Source organism: Myotis yumanensis, unplaced genomic scaffold (genome assembly GCF_028538775.1).
Source record: "Myotis yumanensis isolate MYYU_CA2020_CCGP unplaced genomic scaffold, mMyoYum1.0.hap1 SCAF_9, whole genome shotgun sequence".
In the NCBI taxonomy this organism is placed as follows: Eukaryota; Metazoa; Chordata; class Mammalia; order Chiroptera; family Vespertilionidae; genus Myotis; species Myotis yumanensis.
In genome coordinates, this window is record NW_027223760.1 from 2,790,295 (window position 1) to 2,812,668 (window position 22,374).

The following is a 22,374-nucleotide window of genomic DNA, read 5'->3' on the forward strand; positions in this document are numbered from 1 at the left end:
TACCTGCACCCACAGCCGCACCTGCACCCACAGCAGCACCTGCACCCACAGCCGTACCTGCACCCACAGCAGCACCGGCACCCACACCCACACCTACCACACCTGCACCCACAGCCGCACCTGCACCCACAGCCGTACCTGCACCCACAGCCGTAACTGCACCCACAGCAGCACCTGCACCCACACCCACATCTACCACACCCGCACCCACAGCACCCACAGCACCTGCACCCACACCCACAGCCGCACTTGCACCCACAGCCTTACCTGCACCCACAGCCGCACCTGCACCCACAGCCACACCCACACCCGCAGCTGCACCTGCACCCACACCCACACCCACACCCACACCCACAAGTACATTTTACCCCAATCCCGAAGGCTCAGCTCAGGCCCGAGTCCCAGGCCTCAGACGGGAATTTCTCTGCTCCCTGCCTTGGAACTGTCCCCCATCGAGTTTTCCTTACCCCCCACCCCCGATTTTGCTTCTCCTGTGTCAGCTATTTATCAAAATAAAGATCTTTCCTCTGATCCAACGTCTCTGTCACAAGAGGATGAATTATTAGGAAGCCTAATTGTTAGACATGAAAAATGTTTACTTGCCTCTCCCACTCAGACACCCGATTGAAGACATGCAGCGAGGCCCTGGCCGTGAGGCTCGGTTTCCTGGCCGTCGTCCTGTGATTAAAGGGCTGCCAGCCCTAGTCACACAGGGCACAGGCCTGGGCTGCGGGCTCGATCCTCAATGGGGGGCATGTAGGAGGCAGTTGATCGAGGTTTCTTCCTCTCCCCTCCTCTCTCTCTCTCAAAAATCAATTTTAAAAATCTCAGGCACACAGTGAGTGTTATAATTTTAGAATTCCCAGAGTGAACCCTACAATTGCCTCAAATATTCTAATGATAAGAATAAACTAGTCTCTTCAAAATAGAGAAGTAAAATTCTTTCATTAGTTTTAAAGTGCCCATCACCACCTTCTCTGGGGCATATTAATTTCCACAAGAGAAAATTGGGGCTAGGCTTCGAGTCCCTTGGTTGGGGTGTTCACCCTGCTATGCTAACCTGTTGAGAGAGCTGAATCTATTCTTGCAAGAGCGCGAATCCCCATGACCTTCCAGAGGAGTCACGGGGCTGTCGGGAGACACACCTTGACCTTTGGCACTTTTTTGAAGAGCCCTCACTCACAGCCCAGCCCCCACTTTAACGGGCAGACTCAGGTGTCTGTGGGTCTTGTGTGCCTCCCTGTGCACGGGACTGAGCGCATTCACTTCTCAGAAGCCCATGTTCCGAATTAACACTTTGCAGCCTGCGGTGGTGCCTGGAGTCGTGGGCAGTTTTTTTTGAACTCTGGCAGGCGAAGTTAAATCTCATAAAAATTGATCAGACACCACTCAGGGAACAATCTATAAATTGCCACAAAAAAATTCTGTTATGGAGACTTGATTATATCAGTAACGTGTTGTCAAAGCCATCGGCGGAGGACTGCGCTTGCGCCCCATGGTCCCGTGGCCACCGCTGCTGAAGGCAGACGCCACTGCAGAAGTGGGCCCACAGCTCTGACTCAATGTCTGTGCTCATGGCCATTTATCCTAAGAAGGGGGTGCTGCAAATTTCAACACCATTCCCCCAAATCCTCCTGGAACTGGGAGCCCAGAGAGGCCAACAGTGTCTGTTACCTGCGACTTGCCTGGTACGAGACCAGCTCTAACACAGATGCAGAATGAGCAGGGGCGTACAGGGCACCCGCAGCCCACCTGTGCTCTGGGGGACTCGGGCTGTCCTCACTGTGACTGCAACTGACTGCTTTGCTGTGGGTTATCACTAAACACCCGATTTTTCTTCCGTGAACTCGGCTGTCACTTCGAACTGGAGATTCCAATCACTAATAATCCCATGGGGTCTCCCACCGGCATTTAGCTGTGAAGATCACGGAGGCTCTCCAGGACCTGCTGCCTGCTCTTTAGTGATCGGATTTGTCTCGTCGATAGCCAGGCCCAAGCAGAGCAGCACATGTCAGGGGTGTGAGAGACAACCATAAGCGAATAGTGGTGGGTGCAGGTACCAGTGGTGGCTGAAGGCCTGTGTGAGACGTGGCAGTGAAGCGTCCTGAGAAGTACAGGCCAGGTAGGGGAGGAGAACGACTGACAAGAAACTTCCTGGTTTGATCACATTACCTGAGCTCTTTTGCTTGAGCCCTCAGCCCCTGCCCAGCTTCATTTACTGAGCTCCTCCCTGCAAGGAACACAGGCTGCCTGGTCAGGACGGACTTGAGCACGCCGCCGCTGGCCTCATGCAGCCGCTGGCCTCATGCAGAATTACGACAAAGAGGAGTTAGGCTTAAATTCCACCCAAATGGACATCCTTATCTGCTCCTGTGTTATGGCCACAAGGTAACCAAACGTAAACCTTGAATTAAAAACACTGTAGCTCATTTGGGCTTTGTGGAGGATACAGGTGAAACAATAATATGCAACCCCCTACTCTCTGATCTTTTTAAAGCTAAGACTTCAAACCTCCACTGGTCCCCCAAAGCTTCTACAGAACCCCTTCTTCCTCAAATCATATTCTTTTCTTCAAATTTCAGAGGTCTAGATCCGCAGCTCCTTCCGCCCTCTCTTTCTCCTGAGAGAAGGTCATCAATGGGACCGCAAAACCAAACTGGTCACCATCAAACACAGGCAGGGCTCATCTGCATGGGTGATGATAGAGCTACAATTCCCGAGGCGGAGCCCTGAGACTACTCCCGCTCCGCATGACCAGCACGTCGACCCCCCGCAGGCACGGGGAGCTGAGGATGTGCTGGGGAGGGTCAGTGGAACGCCGCCCCAGCCTCCAGGCCGTCTGGGGAGGCCCTGGCTACCTCTCCCCATGACTCCGGGGCGTAAGAAGGAGTGAGTCTGACCCAACGCCAGTGCAGCCCCGAAAATGAATCCACGCAGAGCGCTCCTATCAGTGTCATCAGCTCCACACATGGCCGCCTGGGCAGTGCGGGCTCTCATGTAGTCTATTCAGGGACCCTGCCTAGCGCTGCTTCCACTGCGTCCTGCGGCCTGCGTCTCAGAAGACCGGACTCCGTCCATCCCAGAGCCCAGGGGAGAATGGCTGCAGGTAGTGTGTGCTGCTGGCTCTGTGAGGTCCCTCTTCTATGAAGAGCACACACCAGCACCTGCTTCCTCTCCTGACTTCACCTGGCTGTGCTCCTCGCCCCCTGGAGTGCCAGGCCCCATTCCAGTCATGCTTTGTGTCCAGGTGGCCGAGTCCAGCTCCCCTCTCAGCCATCCTGCAGCCACACTGCTTCCTTCCCCCTGTCCTGACGCCCGGAGGACGGATGTGTCCCATACAGTCTCCACAACTGCTGTCCGTCCCTTCGCCCCGCTTCCCGGCCGCCCGCTGGCTGAGGGAACTGGGCTGGTGCGCAGGCAGCATGAACCTGCACCAGCACCCGCGGGACTCCACGCCCACTTTCCCGGCCACAAAAGGACCACCTCGCCTTTGGGAGACGCATAAACCCAGCAGCAAACTCACCGCTGGAGGGACTGTCAGGGACCAGCCCCCTTGCAAGGTCTGTCCCCACGCGGCTCAAGGTGGCTCCCAGGAGGTGCTGTTGGTGACACAGTCGCCTCACAACACTCCTGTGATGGCGCTGGTGTCCCCGTGGTCCGGACCAGCAGCGGCCCGTCAGGCAGGGCCCGGCCACACTTCATTGGACGAATAGACGCGCCCGGGCTCTCTCTGAGGACATGCGCCGCTCGATGGAAAATGAAGCCACAAAACAAGCCTCACACACGAGCCAGACTGGCTGGTTTTCAGGTCTAAAGAAGTTATGGGGGTGACTGAACATAACAGAGCAAAGGCCCCCGTTGGCCGACAGAACATGGAGGATCTCCAACATGTTAAGAGGCAAAGGCGCGTTCTCATTCATTTGTGAGATTCCTGAGCCCTCGACGGTGGCCCGGGTCACAGGGGACCCCTGTGAGGTCGCTCCCCCTCTGCCACTTTGTGGTGTGGTCCTGTGTGTGCCGCCCCCCCCCCCCCCCACCCCGACACACACACACAGAAGCAGCCCCTGGTCCACGCTGAGGAAGCTGCGTCAGGCCTGCCCGGGCTCGGGGAGACGCCCACACACACCTGCGCTCCCCGCTGGCTGGCCACCGCTCTCCCAGGCTCTGTGGCTGAAGTGAGGACCGCAGGTTCTAAAGCAGATCTGTACTTTACTGTGTTGTGTTAATCCTCACATGAGGCTTTGCTTAATGATTTCAGAGAGAGGAAGGGGGAGAGAGGGAGAGAGGGAGAGAGGGAGAGAGGGAGGAAGAGAAGGGGGAGGGGAGAGAGAGAAACATTGATGTCCTTGAGAAACATCAATCAGTTGCCTCCTGAACCCACCTGGACGGGGGCGGGGGGCAGCGGCAGAGGGGTGGGGGTGGAACCCCAATCTTTGGTGTATGGCCAATGTTCCCACCAACTGAGCCACCTGGCCAGGGTGCATGGATTTTTAGGGGGGAAATCCCTTAATTTGGTTCTCTAAGGAGGGATTCGGATTGTTTTGAGAATACTCTGAACTTAAATCAAATTAGCCTCAGCCGTTTCTACATCACCATAGGCCCACCTGTGGGCGGGAGGAGGGGAGCCGTGGGGCCAAGGCCATGGCTTTCACGAGGGACCTGCCACCTGACTGGCTTCGGAGCGAGGAGGAACTCAGTTCTGGCAGCTGGAAAGATGTGCTGTTCCCAGCACTGACGGCTGTTAGCACTTCATTTGAAAATCAATGTTGGTGTCTCCAAAGAGGAAGAGCAAGGCCCCCTAGAAGTCTGTTCTCCCGGCTTATCCCATGTGTTCGTGCAGCACCCTTTAAAACCCTCTTCCCATGACACATCTATTTTTAGTGCATATTTTAGCAAACAAACCGGAGAAAACAGCGATACCTAAAACCAGGCAGGATCACTGGGTTCTACACCTCTCCTAGGTTTCCTCACTGGTGCGCAGCAAGTCCTCGGTGTACACGTTCCTTCCGGCCCCCCCAGCCTGGCTCCACCCGCCAGGGCCGCAGAGGGCATAGGCCTCTGTTAGCCGCTGCAAAATCACAGGGTCTAATGAGAGAACCATACATTGTTAAAGATGCTGGGCGCCGGACTCAGACTCCACTAAATCCAATCCTCAGATTAAGGCTCAAATAGAAAATGTGGGTGCTCCTAGCACAGACTTTCTATTAAGAAATAAGGCTTGGCCCTGGCCGGCGGCTCAGCACTTAGGGTGTCGGCCTGAGTACCAAAGGGTCTGGGGTTAGATTCCCAGTCAAGGGCACATAGCAGGGTTGTGGGTTCGATCCTCAGTCAGGGTGTATGTGGGAGGCATCCAGCCAACATGTCTCTCTCACATCAATGTTTCTCTCCCTCTTCCTCTCTCTCTCTCTCCCCCCTTCCTTCCCTTCCACTCTCTCTAAAATCAATGGGAAAAGTATCCTCAGGTGAGGATTAAAAATAAAGAAATAAAATAAAAACTGCAAACCAGCAAATCTGTCTTTCTCTCCCCTTAAAAACAAAAAAAGAAAGAAAAGAAACTGGAACATTTCCCTCTGTTCTGGTCTCCCCTTGAACCCTCCGGCTGGGGGCGGGGCTAGCCAAGCAGCAGGAGAAGGCGACATGAAGGCCTGTGCAATGCACCCCGGGCTCCACGTCTGAGAGGGGACAGACAGTCTCGATGCCTTTTAAAAGCTGGTAACGAGAAGAGGGGCCAGTATTCATGACTTAAGGCCTTAGCCCACTGCTGTGTCCTGAGCTGGTGGGAAAGTCATCGCAGTCTCTGCGGGTTCATGTGTTTGAGGGGGGCCTTCCGTGTGGCTTCTCTTGCCTGTGTCTGCTGTGGACCCTCCACTTGTGCCCTCACAGGTGGGCATCGAGATTTATCAGGTCAAGAAGATGGAGGGACCGGCTTCCCAGAGGCCCCGGGAGCCACCTCCCCCTCCGCCTCCTCCCTACCCCCGCCGGCACTGTTACACCTGCTGAGTCCCCATGAGGGAAGCAGGTGCGTGTGGGGGTTTCCAATGACCCAAAGGCATGGAGTCAGGCATGAGCTTATGCATCTTCTCCACCCCCACCCGAGGCCTCCACTTTCCTCCCGGTGCAGCCACAGAGCCTCGCTGCTCAGCCGCCGACCTTCCTTAGGTAGCATAGACCGTGACACAGGCTGTGATGCAGACGGGCCTGGAGGGCCCCGGGCGGGGACCTATGGGGCGATGGCTCCTCTCCCTGATGAGTCCTGCGACCCAGGGTCAGAAGTGCCACTGAGTTCTTGCTGGTCCCTCAAGCCCAGGGCAGGTGGTCACAGCCAGGGAGGGAGGCCCTCAGTCCCGGTGCCAGCTGAGGGCAGGCAGATTCCTTTATTGAGTAAACTAGAGGCCCGGTGTATGACATTCATGCACACAGGGGGGTCCCTCAGCCTGGCCTGCACCCTCTCACAGTCCGGGATCCCTCAGGGGATGTCCGCCTGCTGCAGAGGCCGGAGAGGCTCCTCCCACCACCACTGCATTCTCCAGCCATGAGCCTGGCTTCTGGCTGGGGGGCGCTCCGCTGCCCCTGTGGGAGCAAACTGACCACCAGGGGGCAGCTCCTGTGTTGAGCGTCTGCCCCCTGGTGGTCAGTGCGCGTCATAGCGACTGGTTGACTGGTCATTCTGGTCGTTCCACCATTTGGTCGCTGGGCTTTTATTATATAGGATACTCGGTGGAATGTTTTCTAGGAGGAGCTCGGTGCCCAGGGCGGCTCTGGGTCTTCAGCTGCACTGAGCGCTGCCCTCACTGGCTCACCACAGGCACCGAACACCCAGAGCCCTGGCTGCACCGAGCCTCTTCCCGGAGAATCAAACCATCTGACTGCTTTAGCTGATGTGGTGTTGGTGAGAGTAATAGTAATAAGACGCATTTTTTATTTTTTTAATCGAAAATGGGTTTTGAGAAAATGAAAAAAAACAAAACAACAAAATCAAAACAACCAACAAACCACCAATAAGCCCGGCAGCTGGCAGGAAACACGGGAACCAATTGCCTTCATGTGGCTCTGAGTAGCCGAGATGGGATTGTCACACCATGTCCCCCAAGGCTCTCTGCTCCCCTGAAGCCGGAGGGTCTCCTGTCAGGGCTCCAAGCCCAGCAAGCACAGCCCTGAAGGAAACGGGGGACACCAGCTCACACCGCTGACTTACGGAGCCCGAGAAACTGCCCTTTGAATCCGCTGGGCCTCCCGGGGTCTGCGGGGCTCCCGGGGTCTGCGGGGGCTCCCAGGGTCTGCGGGGACTCCCGGGGTCTGCGGGGGCTCCCGGGGTCTGCGGGGGCTCCCGGGGTCTGTGGGGGCTCCCAGGGTTTGTGGGGCTCCCGGGGTTTGCAAGGCTCCCGGGGTTTGCGGGGCTCCCGGGGTCTGCAAGGCTCCCGGGGTCTGAAAGGTTCCCAGGGTTTGTGGGGCTCCCGGGGTCTGCAAGGCTCCCGGGGTTTGCGGGGCTCCCGGGGTCTGCAAGGCTCCCGGGGTTTGCGGGGCTCCCGGGGTCTGCAAGGCTCCCGGGGTCTGAAAGGTTCCCAGGGTTTGTGGGGCTCCCGGGGTCTGCAAGGCTCCCGGGGTTTGTGGGGCTCCCGGGGTCTGCAAGGCTCCCGGGGTTTGTGGGGCTCCCGGGGTCTGCAAGGCTCCCGGGGTTTGTGGGGCTCCCGGGGTCTGCAAGGTTCCTGGGGTCTGCAGGCCTCCCGGGGTCTGTGGGGCTCCCCTGGGTGTGCGGGGGCTCCCAGGGCCTGTGGGGCTCTGGGGGTCCGCGGGGCTTCCCGGGGTCTGCGGGGCCTCCCGGGGTCTGAGGGGCTTCCCGGGTCTGCGGGGCTTCCAGGGTGTGCAGGGCCTCCCGGAGTCTGCAGGGCTGCCAGGGCTGCTGGAGGAGAAGCAGTGATTAAGGACAAGCACCCAGATCTTCTGAGAGGGAATCACAGGAGCTTGAGAGGTAAACTGGCCCCTGGTCCCGACTCCTGAGCCCACAGCGGGCCTCTGGGGCAGGGAGAGCGCTGGCTGCCCTCCGCCATCGGGACCCAGTGCTGTCCGGCCGCCCTATGGCCCCTTAGCCCTGCTACCAGGGCTCCCACTTGGCCCGGCTCTGCACCCATCAGCCTTCCCACTGGGAAGCCTGCGCGCTCTAAAGCCCAGGGCAGCGGCAGCTGTGCGTGAATTCCGCCAGAAATTCTTCAGGAGAAGGAGGACAGGGACACAGCTATCCGAGGAAAAGTCCTTTAAACATGTCTTCCTTCGACTGATGTTAGAAGCAAAGCAAAGTCCCACTGGACGATGGGACTAAGCCGAACGGTGGGGCTACCCACCTTCTCCGACCACCCCGAACTGGAAACCTTCACAGCGGCCCCGCTTCCCGAGACAGCCCTGCCCGGAGCCCTCACATCAGCGCCCTCAGCAGACACTCGCAGGGCCACGCGGGACGGGCAGCCCAGGGCATCTTTTAAACGTAGAAGAGGGGAGGCAGACCCCTGGGCACTCACTCCGCGCCCTGCCTCACCTGCCCGCTGTGGCTCAGGTGACTGCAGGCACCACAAACACAGACCTATTTCCCGTGCCAGGCACAGGCGCGCGCACAGGCGGGTCCCCGCGTTACCTGCTCCTGCTGCTGCACGGATTTCACCGAAGCGTTGGGCTCCTTGGCCGTGGTCATGACCGCGCGTCTGGGCGCTCACCAGCCCGGGCAGGTGCGATCCGACTGGGAGTGTGGAGCCCCCGGAGTGCAGTTGGCGAGGGGACTGAGGTTCAGTCCATACCCCGAAACCCCACGGCTATTCCGGAGCGGATGGGCGAGAAGGGTGGGCAGGCCAGCCTAGTTTCCCCTTTAAAAGCCGAGAACGGGGAGCGGATCTGAAGAGGGAAGATGCCCAGGCTTAGTGGGGCTTCTCCCGTTAGCAACAGCCTCTGAAATCCCACAGAAACAATGTCACTGCTTAGCAACCAGCAACTGGCGGCGCGGTGCAGGGAGGGGACCCGAGTGCGCGCAGCTCCCGCCCGCCTCCGCGCACCGCGCATGCTCTGCTGCGGCTCCGGGTGGGGAGGGGGCGCCGTGGGAAAGGAGGCTGGAGGTGGGAGGTCGGAGGAGGGGACGCGCGGGAGGAGGGGACGCCAGGGATAGGGGAGACTGGGGTGGGCGGAGAGTTGGGAGAGGGGAGGAGGAGGGGGCGCGCCATGGAGAGGAGGCTGGAGAGGGGATACCAGGGGTTTGCGGAGGAGGCCCTTGGAAAGGCAGAGGGACCCAGACCTGGAACCCAGGCGGGGGGAAGCTAGTCCCTGCCCTCTCCACTGCCCAGATGGGGAACCTGCGCCCCCGCTGCAGTCCTGAGGTGCGGGTCGCACCCGGGCGGGGCGCTAATGAGCCGCGAGAGGGGGTGTTTTTCCCTGATGTCAATGCCCAGGCGCCTATGAGGAGGCAGGTGGTCTGTGGGCACCAGAGAATGGCATCTTCGCTGTGTGCCAGGTGGGTCGTGCAGAAAGCTAATGGTGGAAATCTTGGCCTTTATTTTCCTTAAATTCCAGAAAACTCGGTTCATCTTTTAATTCAAAGACTCTCCGGTTTGTCTTTCAAAATCCACCAGGCCCTCCAGGGTGTCTGGTTAAAGGCAAGAGCCTCCAGCTCGGCCTGAGGAGCCTGGTCAAGAGCTAGCCAGCAGCAGGGCACAGGCGGGAGATGGCGGCCAGGCTGCCCACCCAGGCCCCGGCTCCTGCCCTCCTCCTGCCCTGGCCCCAGCTGCCTGCCCTGCGCTGCTCTCCGGGCACAGGTGCCGCCCCAGGAGAAAGCCCTGCGGGGGCCCCAGAGAGCTCAGCTGGCCAGTCTTTGCAGGTGGGAGCTTCTCCCGCTCTCCCTGCTTTGCCCCTCCCCTCCACCAGGGGCTCAGGTGAGCACTGCTGGCCGGAAAGCAGGCCCAGGCACCCGGTGCAGACAGATGGTCTCAGGGAGAGTGTGCTCCGCGCTCAGCATGTTCCCTCGCTCGGCAGCTCCTCGCAGAGACAGGCCAAGTGATACGCTTCCCTTCCAAGGCGCCTACAGGAAGCCTCCTCTCATTCAGCTCCTCCCGACGCCCCCTGGAGCCCCCATTTTCCAGGACACCCTGGCAGGATCCAGGGCACGCGTCCTCCCAGGCTGCCAGGTGAGTCCCCAGAGTGGCACTGGGGCCTGGCCACCCTGCCCGGCCTGCCCTGCATTCTGGTCCAAGTAGTTCCCTGGCACAGTGGGCAGAGGCTGGTTTGGCTGAGAGTCCAGAGAAGGAGCCCCCTTCCCCCATGTAAAACCCTCCCCAGAGGGCTGTGCTCTGCACGGAGCTCCCCCTGGACCCCGCAGGGCAGGGAGGGAGTGGGCTGGGCCCCCAGCGGCGAGGCCCCCTCTTGTCCATCTCTGGGGCTCTGCTCTCCGAGTGTGGGGAGCAGCGTGGGTGAAGGGAGTGAGCGACCCAGCAAGCTCTCAGGGGCGTCCTCCTCAGTTACAGGTTCCGAGTGCAAAGCCACGCCGGTGAGGTGCTCAGGCCGTCCTGCCACAAAGCCCCAGCAGCAGTGACACAGACAGGGGGCCTGGCACTGCCCCTCACACCTGGACTGCAGCGGCCCAGGAGGACCTTGGTGACAGGTGAGACCGCGGTCCCTGATCACATCCTTCCCCAGTTCAGTCCCTCTGAGCATCACAGAACCAGGCTGTCCTCCAGTTTCCTCTTCAGTGAAAACCCCTGAGTGGTCAGACCTTAAATGACCGGCTGCTAAAACCCCCCAGGGCCCTCTGCTAGCCCACGCCGGCCAGGGTCCCCAGCTGGTGCCTGGTGCGCAGGTGCGTGCTGGGGGGACCCCATGAACCCCGCCCTTTGGGTAACTGTAGTCTACTTCTTGGTAAAGACGTGAAGCATTATTTTACATCTAAAATGAATATGAATAGAATGCAGAGTTTGCACACATTTGCAAGATTCTACCTGATACTTCATAGGAGTCTCCTGTTGGCACCAGATCATCGGGTCACTTGGGCGCCTGCCTGGCCAGCACCCGAAGCCCTCACCTCATTCACCAGCTCTGCCCTTCAGGAGCCACTGGGGGAGCATGGGAGAAGGCCTGGCCCAGGGCGGGCAGCTGTGCCACTCAGACCTTTCCCGGGGATGTCCTGGCACCAGGTCCCCATGGCCGTACTTGACTTGGGCAGCTATTGCTAGAGAAAGGGCAGGACTTCGTGTGAGGCATGATGACATGGATGGACCGGAGGGTGTCACTCAGGGTGCAGTAAGCCAGTCACGGGGGCACACATTCTGCAGGATGCCATTCTGCGAGAAATCTAAAATAATCACCTAGAAGCAGGAATAGGACGGTGGCTGCCATTCACCCATTTACTCTGCTCTCGTTACCAATGCCGCATCATGCACTTAAAAATCTCAGAGGGCAGATCTGGTAAGAGAGAGAAAGGGCTGCCTTTCACCCTCATTGTGAAAGGCACCAGTGTCCCTCCAGGGCAGCAAAGCCAACCTTTCCGACCTCACGCACCACCAGTGGTCTGCAGACGACCACCGGTTCGCGACCGCTGCTCCAGAGGACACACACTGTGCCCAGGTTACCCTCAAGTTCAAGGCCCGTGATGACTATGGCTATGGAGAGCTTTTTTTAGAGTCCACATGTAAGTGACTTATTTACTTAGCATCATACTCTCTAGGACAGTGATGGCGAACCTATGACACGCGTGTCAGAGGTGACACGCAAACTCATTTTTTTGGTTGATTTTTCTTTGTTAAATGGCATTTAAATATATAAAATAAATATTAAAAATATGTCTTTACTATGGTTGCAAATATAAAAAAATTTCTATATGTGACACGGCACCAGAGTTAAGTTAGGGTTTTTCAAAATGCTGACACGCCGAGCTCAAAAGGTTCGCCATCACTGCTCTAGGACAATCCATGTTGTCACAGTGCCATGACTTGATCCTTTCCATGGCTGAGTAATATTCTATGTCATGTAGACCACATCTTATTTACCCAGTCTGTGAACATTTTGGTTGCTCCCACCTCTTGGCTACTGTATATAACGTTGCAGTGAACATAGGGGTGCAAATATATTTTCAAGTTAGTGCTTCTGTTTTCTTCGGATAAATACCCAGACTTGGAATTGCCTGGTCATGTGGTAGCTCTATTTTTATTTTTTGAGGACCCTCTACACTGTCTTCCACAGTGGCTGCCCCAGTCTGCATTCCCATCAGCAGTGCACGTGCCTCCTTTACCCCCACACCCTCTCCAGCACTTGTTGTTTGTTGATTTATTGATGGCAGCCATTCTAACTGGTGAGGTGATACCCCATAGAGGTTTTACTTTGCTTTTCCCTGTAATTAGTGAGGCTGAGCATCTTTTCATATGTCTGTTGGCATCTGTATGTCCTCTTGGGAGAAATGTCTATTATTAATCATCTCGTGAAAGGCCCGCTCTGCAACAGGCAGGTTCTGAGGTGCTGGGTGGGGACTTCACCGTGTGAATCTGGCGAAGGACACAATTCAGCCCTTTCACCCACTGTTATCCCCATTTACTTCCCAGGACATTGAGCTTGAAATGAACAAGAAGCTCTTCCAAAGCACAAATCACAGACGTAGAGCCGGCATTCAGATCCAGTTCTGCTGGTCACAGCCTTTGTCTCACACGTACACACACACACATGCACACACGTGCACGCATGCACACACGCACACGTACACACACACAAACACACATGCTCTTCCCATGTCTCCTCAAACACCAGCCAGGGCTTGAGCAGAGGCCCTTCTCCTTAACTCTCCATGCCCTGGTTCTACCCAGCCACAGGCAGCTGGAGCCCCGCTCACGCCGGGCTCAGCAAGTCCCTTCCACTGGGTCTGGGGGGGACCCTCTCAGAAGGAGCCCCTCCCAAGTGGGTGCTCCTCTTGCCCGAGGCAGGGACAGAGCGCTGCCAGCAGAAGGACCTTCATTCCACAGCAGCTGAGCACCTTAGGAGCGGCCATGACCCCGAGCGCGAGGACAGCACTGGTGCCTGGGTCTGGCCCAGCCAGCTCCTCATGGTGCCTGCGGGGCACCAGCAGCTGGAGCCTGGGGAGAGGGCAGGTGGCCTGCCAACGAGGACTCTGCCAGCTGCCTGTCTTACTGTGTTATTCACATCCCATCATCACTGGGACCAGTGCCCATGACATTGAGAATCTCTAATGTCTGCAGGCCCCACTGAAGGGACCTGAGGTACACGGCCCTTGCAGGTGCCCCTGGGGGAGGCCGCTCAAGCAGCCTAGATCCTCTCTTCCCTCCAGTCCTGTCCGACGAGGCCACTGGGTCCCCTTGCAGCTCAAGGCTACACCCTCCTCTGGTCTCCGCTCTCCTCACCCAGAGTAGACGCTTATCCGCTAAGACAGCTTCCCTTCAAGGACCTCTCCATCAGCAAGTCTGTATCGAACACCTACTCTGTGCAGACAGCAAAACCACCCACAAGAAACAGGATGCTGGCTGCCCTGTTGGTGTAAGGGAGAGGTCGAGATGTCTATACAGTAGGATCCTGAAGATTTGGAATATTTCAGCATTAACCATATGCAAGATAAGCTACTCCTAATTACAGCTCCTGAAAATAAAAAAGGATATGGACACAAGGTGAGAATCCCTGAGGAAAAGAAATGGAGAGGTGAAGGGGAGGGAAAAGAAGGGAGAGATTAAAGAATTGGCTCACTTGGCTGTAGGGCTTGCGAGGGCTGCAGGCCAGACAGCAGCTGGGCCCGGGGGAGAGCGGATGCCGCACAGCAGGTCCCAGCCCCCTCTCCTAGGAGAGTCTGTCTGTCTCTCCTGTAGCCTTCAACCGGCTGGATGTGTCCACCGCCACCCCAGCACAAAACCTCTAGCAGCATCTAGTTCAGTGATGGTGAACCTATGACACGCGTGTCAGAGGTGACACGCGAACTTATTTTTTGGTTGATTTTTCTTTGTAAATGACATTTAAATATATAAAATAAATATCAAAAATATAAGTCTTTGTTTTACTATGGTTGCAAATATCAAAAAATTTCTATATGTGACACGGCACCAGAGTTAAGTTAGGGTTTTTCAAAATGCTGACACGCCGAGCTCAAAAGGTTCGCCATCACTGATCTAGTTTGACCAAAAACTAGGTACCATGGCCCAGCCCAGTTGATACATGAACTTGACTGTGAGGCCTGCACGTAGACGTGATTGGCACAGGATCTGCAGTGACTCTTCTCAATGCCCCCCCTCCTCCCTCTGCCCATCTTTCTCCCTGGAATGCTTGCTGCCATCTGGAGACCAAGACCGTTCACGGAAGATGGAGAAGGGCCTAGGTACCTGAGGAGCTTATGCTGAGTTGCCATGGCAACCTGGGCTGTTCTCCCCCAATTTCATATCCAGGAAAAGCAATGAGCTCCTGCTTTATAGAAGTGCTGTTAGTGTAGGTTCTCTGGCATCACGGCCAGGTGAACTCATGCCTAGGACACAAATTCCTGCTCTGTCTGCTCTTTGTAGCTCTCCTACCAGCGTGGTAAAGTGTCCCCCAGCATGACCGCCCGTTAAATTAGGAAGGAGCTGCCGTTAACACGTTGTATTCGACCTACTCAGTTCACGTTGATTTCTCCAGGCGGCGCAGGAGTGAGCATCTAAGTCAGGTTCCCGGACTGTTGCCCATGGACCAACACCCAGCCACTTCCTGTCTTTTAACTAAAGATTTATTGGGATGGGGCTGTGCCATTCACTTATGTATTATTTAAAGGCTACATTTGCACTAAAATGGCTGAGATGACATTTGTGACAAAATCCATGTGGCCTGCAGAGTATCAACCATTCACTGTCTGTGTTTTGCAGAGAAAGTTGCAGCGCCCTGGTCTACAGTGCCTGTGACATGTCAAGGTGTGTATGCGGTTCACTCAGAAGATTCAATAGAAATAACCTCCCAGCGTCCAGGTAGACCATCTGCCCTCCTCCCGGAAGGAAAGGCTCAGACACAAACTCTAACAGAATGTTATTCCTCGTATCTTAACACTAAGACACTCATCGGCCCAGCAGACACGGCTCGGCTCGCAGCAGCGACAGTCTCTGTGCTCATCACCACAAGCCGCCTGCCCCCTGTCAGGTCCATGTCATTGCCCGGACAGTGGACGGAGGTGGGCGAGGAGGCAGCACCACACTGCAACCTGCACAACTCCGTAGGGCACAGGGGGTCGTGGGCGGGGCAGGGCCTTGGAGCGGGATCTCTTGTGTATTTGGGAAGACGAGAGGCATCCTCATGAGTTGCCATATCCATACCTCCATCACTCAGTGCGTTGGTTTGAATACGTGAATAACGGGATGTATTCGAAGAATTCAGTGACAAGTCACACTGGACTGCTTTTCATGCTTTCCCTTCTTTTGCTGACTACTAACCTTTACAACGTACTGATAACTGCTCATCAGGGGACCGAGGCCCCAGGGGGTGTGGCCTGAGCCAAGGGGTTCAGCTGCCCAGGAAGCTTGTGGCTCTGTGTTTATTGAGAAACTACTGTGTGTCTGAGCCAGGAAAGTTGCTCACATGCCTCACCGTCTAGCAGGAGGCAAACTTGTAACAACGAAATCCTGTGGTCCTGCCTCAGGAAGGGCAAGGAGGAAGATGGATGTGGGAGGTTCCCAGGCAACTGGGGTCCACCTGCTGGCGGGCTGTGTAGGGGGCCTTGGCTGCATCCCATGTGGTGATGAGAAGCATGGGGGGTGACGAGAAGCAAGAAATTGAGTGCACAGAGCAGCATGCGTGGATCATGAACACGGTGCTCAGGCAAAACAATTGGAAAGATAAACATTTACACGTGTGCACACAAACATACATGGAATGTATATTTGCACAAATGTGTATACAAAGCACATCTCTGCATTTATACACAAACTCAGACCTTTCAACAAAAAAATTGCATGCAGAATCCATGTTTTGCAGAGATTCAGACAAGCAAAGCGACCCATCAAACCTAATACAATGTTTGCTGATGTGGGAGGGAGCAGGGACTAGCTTATGAGGAAGAGGGGAGGCAGGGAGGGAGGGAAGGAAGGAGGGACAGAAGAAGGGAGGGAGGGAGGGAGGGAGGGAGGGAGGGAGGGAGGGAGGAAAGGAGGATGGAGAAAAGGAAAAGAAGGAAGAAGAGGGAGCGAGGGTGGTTTGTTCCCTTGAGGACAACGGGCTATTAACTCCCCTCAGCAGTTTCCTCCCCTGAGTGCAGGCCGAGAAGGTCAAGGTCGAAGGTACGGGGAGCCCGCTGTGCTCACCAGTGGCACCATCTCATCTCACAAGACACACCTGGGGGGCAGGCGAGCTCTTTACCTGCAGACCAGGAAACCGGCGCGTAGAGAGGACAGAACACCTGCCACTGACAGTGGTTTGATTGATGGGCCAGGTGTGCACCCATGTCTCAGTCCCCTCCCCTCGCCTGGGGAGGAACCCCACCTCTAAGCCTGGCATCCCTGCGTCAGCTTCCAGCTGCAAAGTCCATGGCGTCAGTCAGGTGGATACTCCAAGGCTGACAATCCCATTTCTGGACGTTGCTGTCATGCAAGAGGACCTTCAGACCAAGCCCTGTCCACGTGCACCCACTGGCACTCAGGCAGCAGCCTCAATGCACCGCGAGACCCCGATGCAGTGCTAAGGGCGTGGCGCTTTGATGACCTCATTTTCAATGTTCAGGTTTCAACCCAAAGTACTGCCACTGCATTCTCAATGCTTTGCCCTGTGTCCGCCCTGACCCCCGCCCTCTCACACAGCCGTGGAGCCAGGGCACTCCAGCACCCGGGCAGGTGACCACAGGAGCCGCCAGGCACCACCGGGCACTGCCTGCTTCTCAGACACCTCATGCGGCAGGATGACCTCGGCAACAGCGCCGGGCAGGGGCGTGCTTGTGGTTTCCAGTGGCTGCAGCCGGCATTGCGGGGCTCCTGGCTCGGTGCTGGCCATGGCGCCAGCCCCCATGTTTGTGTGACACGGCAGGTGGGAGACCAGACTTCCCTGCTGTCACCACGTCTCAGTGTGTCCCAGGAAGGATGCCCTCAGCGGGACCCCTGGCACATCCTCCACAGGCTCTCCCGCTCCCGGGTTGCCCAGACCTCTGCTCCCTCCTGCCTCTGCCGGGGCAAGGCTGTCAGGACGGACAGGGTCAGGAAGTGTTTCCACCCCATGAAGGAGAGCATACCCCCAAGCCCCAAAGTCCTCATGGTTCTGTTTCCACACCGAGTGCGTGACAGGCAGGTCCCCGGCACCAGTTCCCAGAGGAAGGGCCGTCAGTGCAGCCCCACTGCCCAGCTCTGCAGAACACACCCGATGGCGTTTCGGGGACGAGTGGAAACATCCTAATGGGCCTCTTAAAATCGATGGCACATGCCACCCAGGCGATCTAAGGCACCGCGTGCTTTCGCTGGGAAGGCATTGCAGAAGCAAGGGCATTGCCAAAGGAGAGTCAGAGAACCACCCTCCTACCGAAGCACTGCCACTTGCTCCATCCCAGACCCTCCATCTGGCGAGCTCCTATTCATCCTGCAACACCCACTTCAAATGCGCCCCTACCTCACCGTGGACTTGATCCCTTTCCACTCTGGGACATCACCCCCTTCATGTCTCAGCTTGTGCCCAGTGTGGTCACATCGCAGGATCACTGTCCACTTCCCACCTGGCTCCCTGGCTGCTGTGGGTTTCTCCAGGGCCGGCAGGCCTGGGTGACATGAAAAGCTGCCTATCGGTTGAAGGAACAGCCCTCAGGTCAGAATAATGTCTTGTTTGCAAATGCCAGCCTGACGACTCACAAGCTACCGAGCCTGGCTCCAGCTGCTACTGGACACAGGCAGCCGCCTGGGGAACATGCCGGAAGCACGAGATGACTCCATAACTCGTGGGCAGAGATCGGGGCTCAATAAGGGAGCTTCTGGGGTCAGACTGAGGTCACTTAAGGACACATCTCATTCTTTGTATCCTCAGCCCTTGGCACACAGGACACCACAGCGCGGCAGGAGCGGCAGTGTCACCCGGATGGAGGCCCAGATCCTCGGTCCACAGGAGGCACCGGGGATGTCAGAACCAGTCATTCATTCCCAGCAACTCATGATCAGCAAAGACGCGCAGACAGAATCACAGACACAGAGCCTGTCACAGCCTACGGCCAGCTCATAAGATCACATGCCTGAGAGGCAAACAGGAACCAGGCATGCAGGCTGCCCTGGGGCCCAGGGCCCGGAACCAGGCGGGAGAGGCCATGAGGGGGGTGCAGGGAAGACAGAGCTGGATGTTCCCACGTGGTCTGAAGGGACCCTCCTGCATCACCAAGGTCACAGGGTTGGGATCTCCTAGATCCTGGGGATCCCCTTTGGAAGCTGACCCCAGAGCCAGCTCCTTAGGCAGCCTCCGCTCCAGCAGGTGCCCTGACTGGCAATCCACCTGGCAACCAACCGAGCCATGCGGCCAGGCTGGGCCTCTACTGCAGACAAGGTCTTATCCAGACACAGGGGAGGCCGGATCCGGACAGCAGGGCGCTGGCTCGGAAGGTCACAGGGTCTGGTGGGCAGGAGGCCCGGGAGCAGTATCTCCAGGGGACCACCCAGGTCATGCAGGCTTTGTAGGAAGTGCCCTGGCCTTCGTCCTGCAGGAATGAGGGTGGGGGCACCAGAAGGTCATCCGGCTGTTCGGTCTAATTACCATATTGCCCTTTTGTTATTATAGATAGCTCTGCATGGAGATAGAAGTAGTTTTTCTCCTGGAAAATAGAATTGCCTATCGTCCCTCTCATAATTTACAATCAAGGATGTCCCCAAAAGTGTAGTGTGTACACACTCAAGCAGCTGATAACTCACTGAATTTTCACTCCACTTCAGGCTTAACTGATTTGAAATAATGGGTGAAGCCGGACTAAGCTTTGAACCAAGAAAATTTATCCACCAGTCTTTTTTATGGGGATACATAAGAGATAAAGTTTACGGTACAAAACCCGGCAACAGTTGATGAATTGATTCTTTTTTAAAAAAATATATTTTTATTGATTTCAGAGAGGAAGGGAGATGGAGAGAGAGATAGAAACATCAATGATGAGAGAAAATCATTGCTCAGCTGCCTCCAGCAGGCCCCCCACTGGGGATGGAGCCTGCAACCCGGGCATGTGCCCTTGGCCAGAATCAAACTGGCGACCCATCAGTCTGCAGGCCGACGCTCCATCCATGGAGGCACCGGCCAGGGCGCTAAGATCATTTTGTCCTCATTCTGCAGGTGGGTAGCCTGAGGTGGAGGACGCTGAGATCACTGGTGGCTGAGCTCACATTTGGGGCACGAGCTGCTTGGCCTCTCAGAGGAGTGGTCTAAGGCGCGGCAGGTGGGGGGCCAGGACTCCGAGGTGAGCAGGCTGTTAGGAGGGCCGGCTGCGTCTGCAAAGTGAGCCTGAACCAGGCTCAGAGGGCTTGCTGTGAGCATCACCCATGCTCACCACGGGCGGGAACTGGAGACAGGACTCACAGGACTCAGGCATTCTGAACCTACGGGTACAGACAGGTCTTGCCCTAAGACCAGAGGGAGGTGTCAGGTGTGTGATCCAGCCTGAGCAGGGGTCCAGGGGAGGTTGGGGGTGGCTCCCGAGAGCCCACTGCTCATGAACCTCCAGTTCCGCACTGAGCACTGCCGACTGCGTCCACCCCCTTACAAATTGCCTCGGATCCATGCTAGGGCTTCAGGTTTGTTCTGTTTTCTAGGAAAAGGCAGGGAGAACGGCATTCATTCCGATGCCTGACGTCCAAAACTGGACCACGATGGTGGATTCTTTCAAATAAGCATTTCCACGATGTGTGCCTTGAGTCAAGTTCCTTAGCTGCCTCAGTTTCCTCCTCTGTAAAAATGGTACAATGCTGTCCTCGCCTCCTGGGTGGCTGGGAGGACTCCGTAGATTAATACTGTCAAGTGCTCCGAACGGGCGTGGCACACAGGAGCCATCAGCATGGACTCGAGCCCCGTCTCATTGGACCGAGGTGGTGTAAGGAGAGACAAAAGTATCTCTGTGGTGACTTTCCTCAGAATCATCTTTACCCTGCAAATATGTTGTTATTTGAGTGGTAATGAACCCACCCATGCACATGGAATTCATGACTAATTCATGACCAACAGACATAATCCCGGCCATCACTTATTGGACAGCTCCGTGAGCCAAGCACCAGCCTCAGGGTGCTGCGGTCCCCAAAGCCAGGGGAGCACACGCTCACCCAGGAGAGACCTGGGCCCCAGCCTGGCAAGTGAGTGGACTCCAGTCCTTAGCTCAAGTCTTGGCAAAGCCCGAAGGACCACTGAGCTTTTACGTCTGCCGTAGCTTATAGTTTAAAGCCTCTGTGACCGGAGCCTTTAAGCTCTGACAGAACAGGGAGCGTGACAATAGCTGTTCCCCGTAATGACAAGCCTGTCCCTGCCATGGATCCAGAGACTGTCGGCCATGGACAGCGGGATGGGGGGTAAACAATGATTTTACTTTTATCTCTGCTAAATGTAACTCTTCTTTCCAAATATCCTGCTGGCTATGCTTAACATTCATCAGGAGTTATAAACTGTTCTGAGCGCTGAATAAGATGTAAGCGGTCTTATTCAAAACACTGGCCCATGCGCTATTATCTCAACAGGAAATCACATGATCTGAGCCGGGGTTTTAGAATTGTGCCTTCAAAGGCTCATCCCTGGGCAGTTATTGATTGGGGTTCTTCATCAAAAGCAAAATCTCTGAGGACAAATGGTCTAAGATTTAGAGCAAAGGAGAGGAGCGGGCAACATGCTCGCTCACAGCAAGTCCTTTAAAGGCCACGCGGTCCACGCAGGGCAGTGGAGTGAGGTCCGGCCACACCTGCCCACACTCAGTGCGCAGCCACATCCTTTCCTAACGTCTACCTTGGATTCAAAAATCAAACTATTGAGACTGCAATCTAAACACAGTCGTCATCCAACCACAGTGAGCACGGCTCTGTGCACGGGACGCTGTGCTCCAATCCACATCCGGCACCTGCGGTGACTAGTGCTGAGTTTATCAAGGCCAGCGGCTGACCCAGTGACCCTGCCGCTGAGGGCGACCCAGCAACGCCCGACGGACGGGGTCTGTGCTGGGACCACATGTTGTACTTGCCCCCTGACGTAACCCTGCACAAAGCCACCTGGCTGCTCAGCCGCGTGCGCACTGCGCTCGCCTCCACGTGGCTAGCTGCACACAGGGCAGACTGTCCCCGGAGCGCCCCAAGGGATGGTGCTTACCTCCCTTGAAAAGGTCCTGGCAGAGTTAATACCAACCTGTTCATTCTCTTCCTGAGAACTTCCCTACTGAGGGTTGGGTTTCTCTGAGGGGCTGACCCTCTTCACCGCCTGCACAATGGGAGGAGCCCTCACCCCCACTGTCACTCAGCAAAGGCTGAAGGAGTCCCGGTCGAAGCATCTCTAACACAGACTGCACCACAACACTGCCCCATTTTTACACGGACGAGCAACACACCCGGCAGCTCAGGACCCGGCAAGGACACGATGACCTCTCTGTCTCCACCTTCTCCATTTACCTTTATAACCACAGGGCAGCGAGCTTCCCGGCTCCCACTCCTGCTTGTGTGGGTGTTACATCTGGCCTGGCTGGGGTTTGTGCTTTGTTCTGTAAATCCTCACCCAAGGATATTGATGTTTTTAGAGAGAGAGGGAGGGAGGGAGGGGAGAGAAAAAAAGAGAGAGAAAGATGGATGAGAGAGAGACACATTGATTGGTTGCCTCCCGTACACCTGACTGGGACAGGGATCAAACCTGCGGCCCGGGCATGTGCCCCTGACTGGGAATCAAACCTGTGACCCTTCCGTGGGCAGGCCGATGCTCTAACCATTGAGCACCCTGGCCAGGGCTGGGCTGGTTGGTTTTTTACCGTTCAGGTGCATTCTGGGAGCCGGCGGGATGAACACTTCTGGTGCCATGCTGCTCACAGGTTTGCTGTTTGCTGAGTGCATGCTGTTTAAAATGATCCCTGAGGCCTGGCACCGAGGCGCTGTCCAGGGTCCCTAGCACCAGAGGCTGTGGCGTGGCTTAGGGAGAAAACCTGTGTGTTAGATGGGCTTCGTCCAGGAATCGATTATAGTGCTGCTGGCCCTGACTTCCAAGTCAGTGAGTCAACAGGAGATACTCAACAGACTGTCTTTAAACCGAGACACACATGGAAGGAGGTCTTATGTGGACTGGTTGATGAAAGTGTGCCCACAGGCACCCAGCCCTGCATCTGCTGGGAGCAAGGCTTGGTACTTGTGAGTTCAGGGTTCCTGTGACTTTATGGGACACAATTACTGCAAACAGGGAGACTTGGTGTCTCCGGGGCTCAGTCAACCTCTGTGCTCCTTCTCACCT

General features: G+C 56.4%; 1 protein-coding gene across 3 annotated transcripts in view; it reads right to left on the reverse strand.

Moving 5' to 3' along the window:
- DPP6 (dipeptidyl peptidase like 6) overlaps positions 1–22,374 on the reverse strand; it is a 592,252-nt gene that overhangs the window by 342,046 nt on the left and 227,832 nt on the right. The window contains exon 1 of one of the 3 annotated variants that reach the window (XM_070423591.1): positions 8,627–8,972. The exons of the other annotated variants lie outside the window; for them this stretch is intronic. Coding sequence (XP_070279692.1) covers positions 8,627–8,683 — 57 coding nt within the window. The 5' untranslated portion in view covers positions 8,684–8,972. Of the gene's footprint in view, positions 1–8,626; positions 8,973–22,374 lie in introns of those variants that run through there. 3 annotated transcript variants of the gene reach the window in all.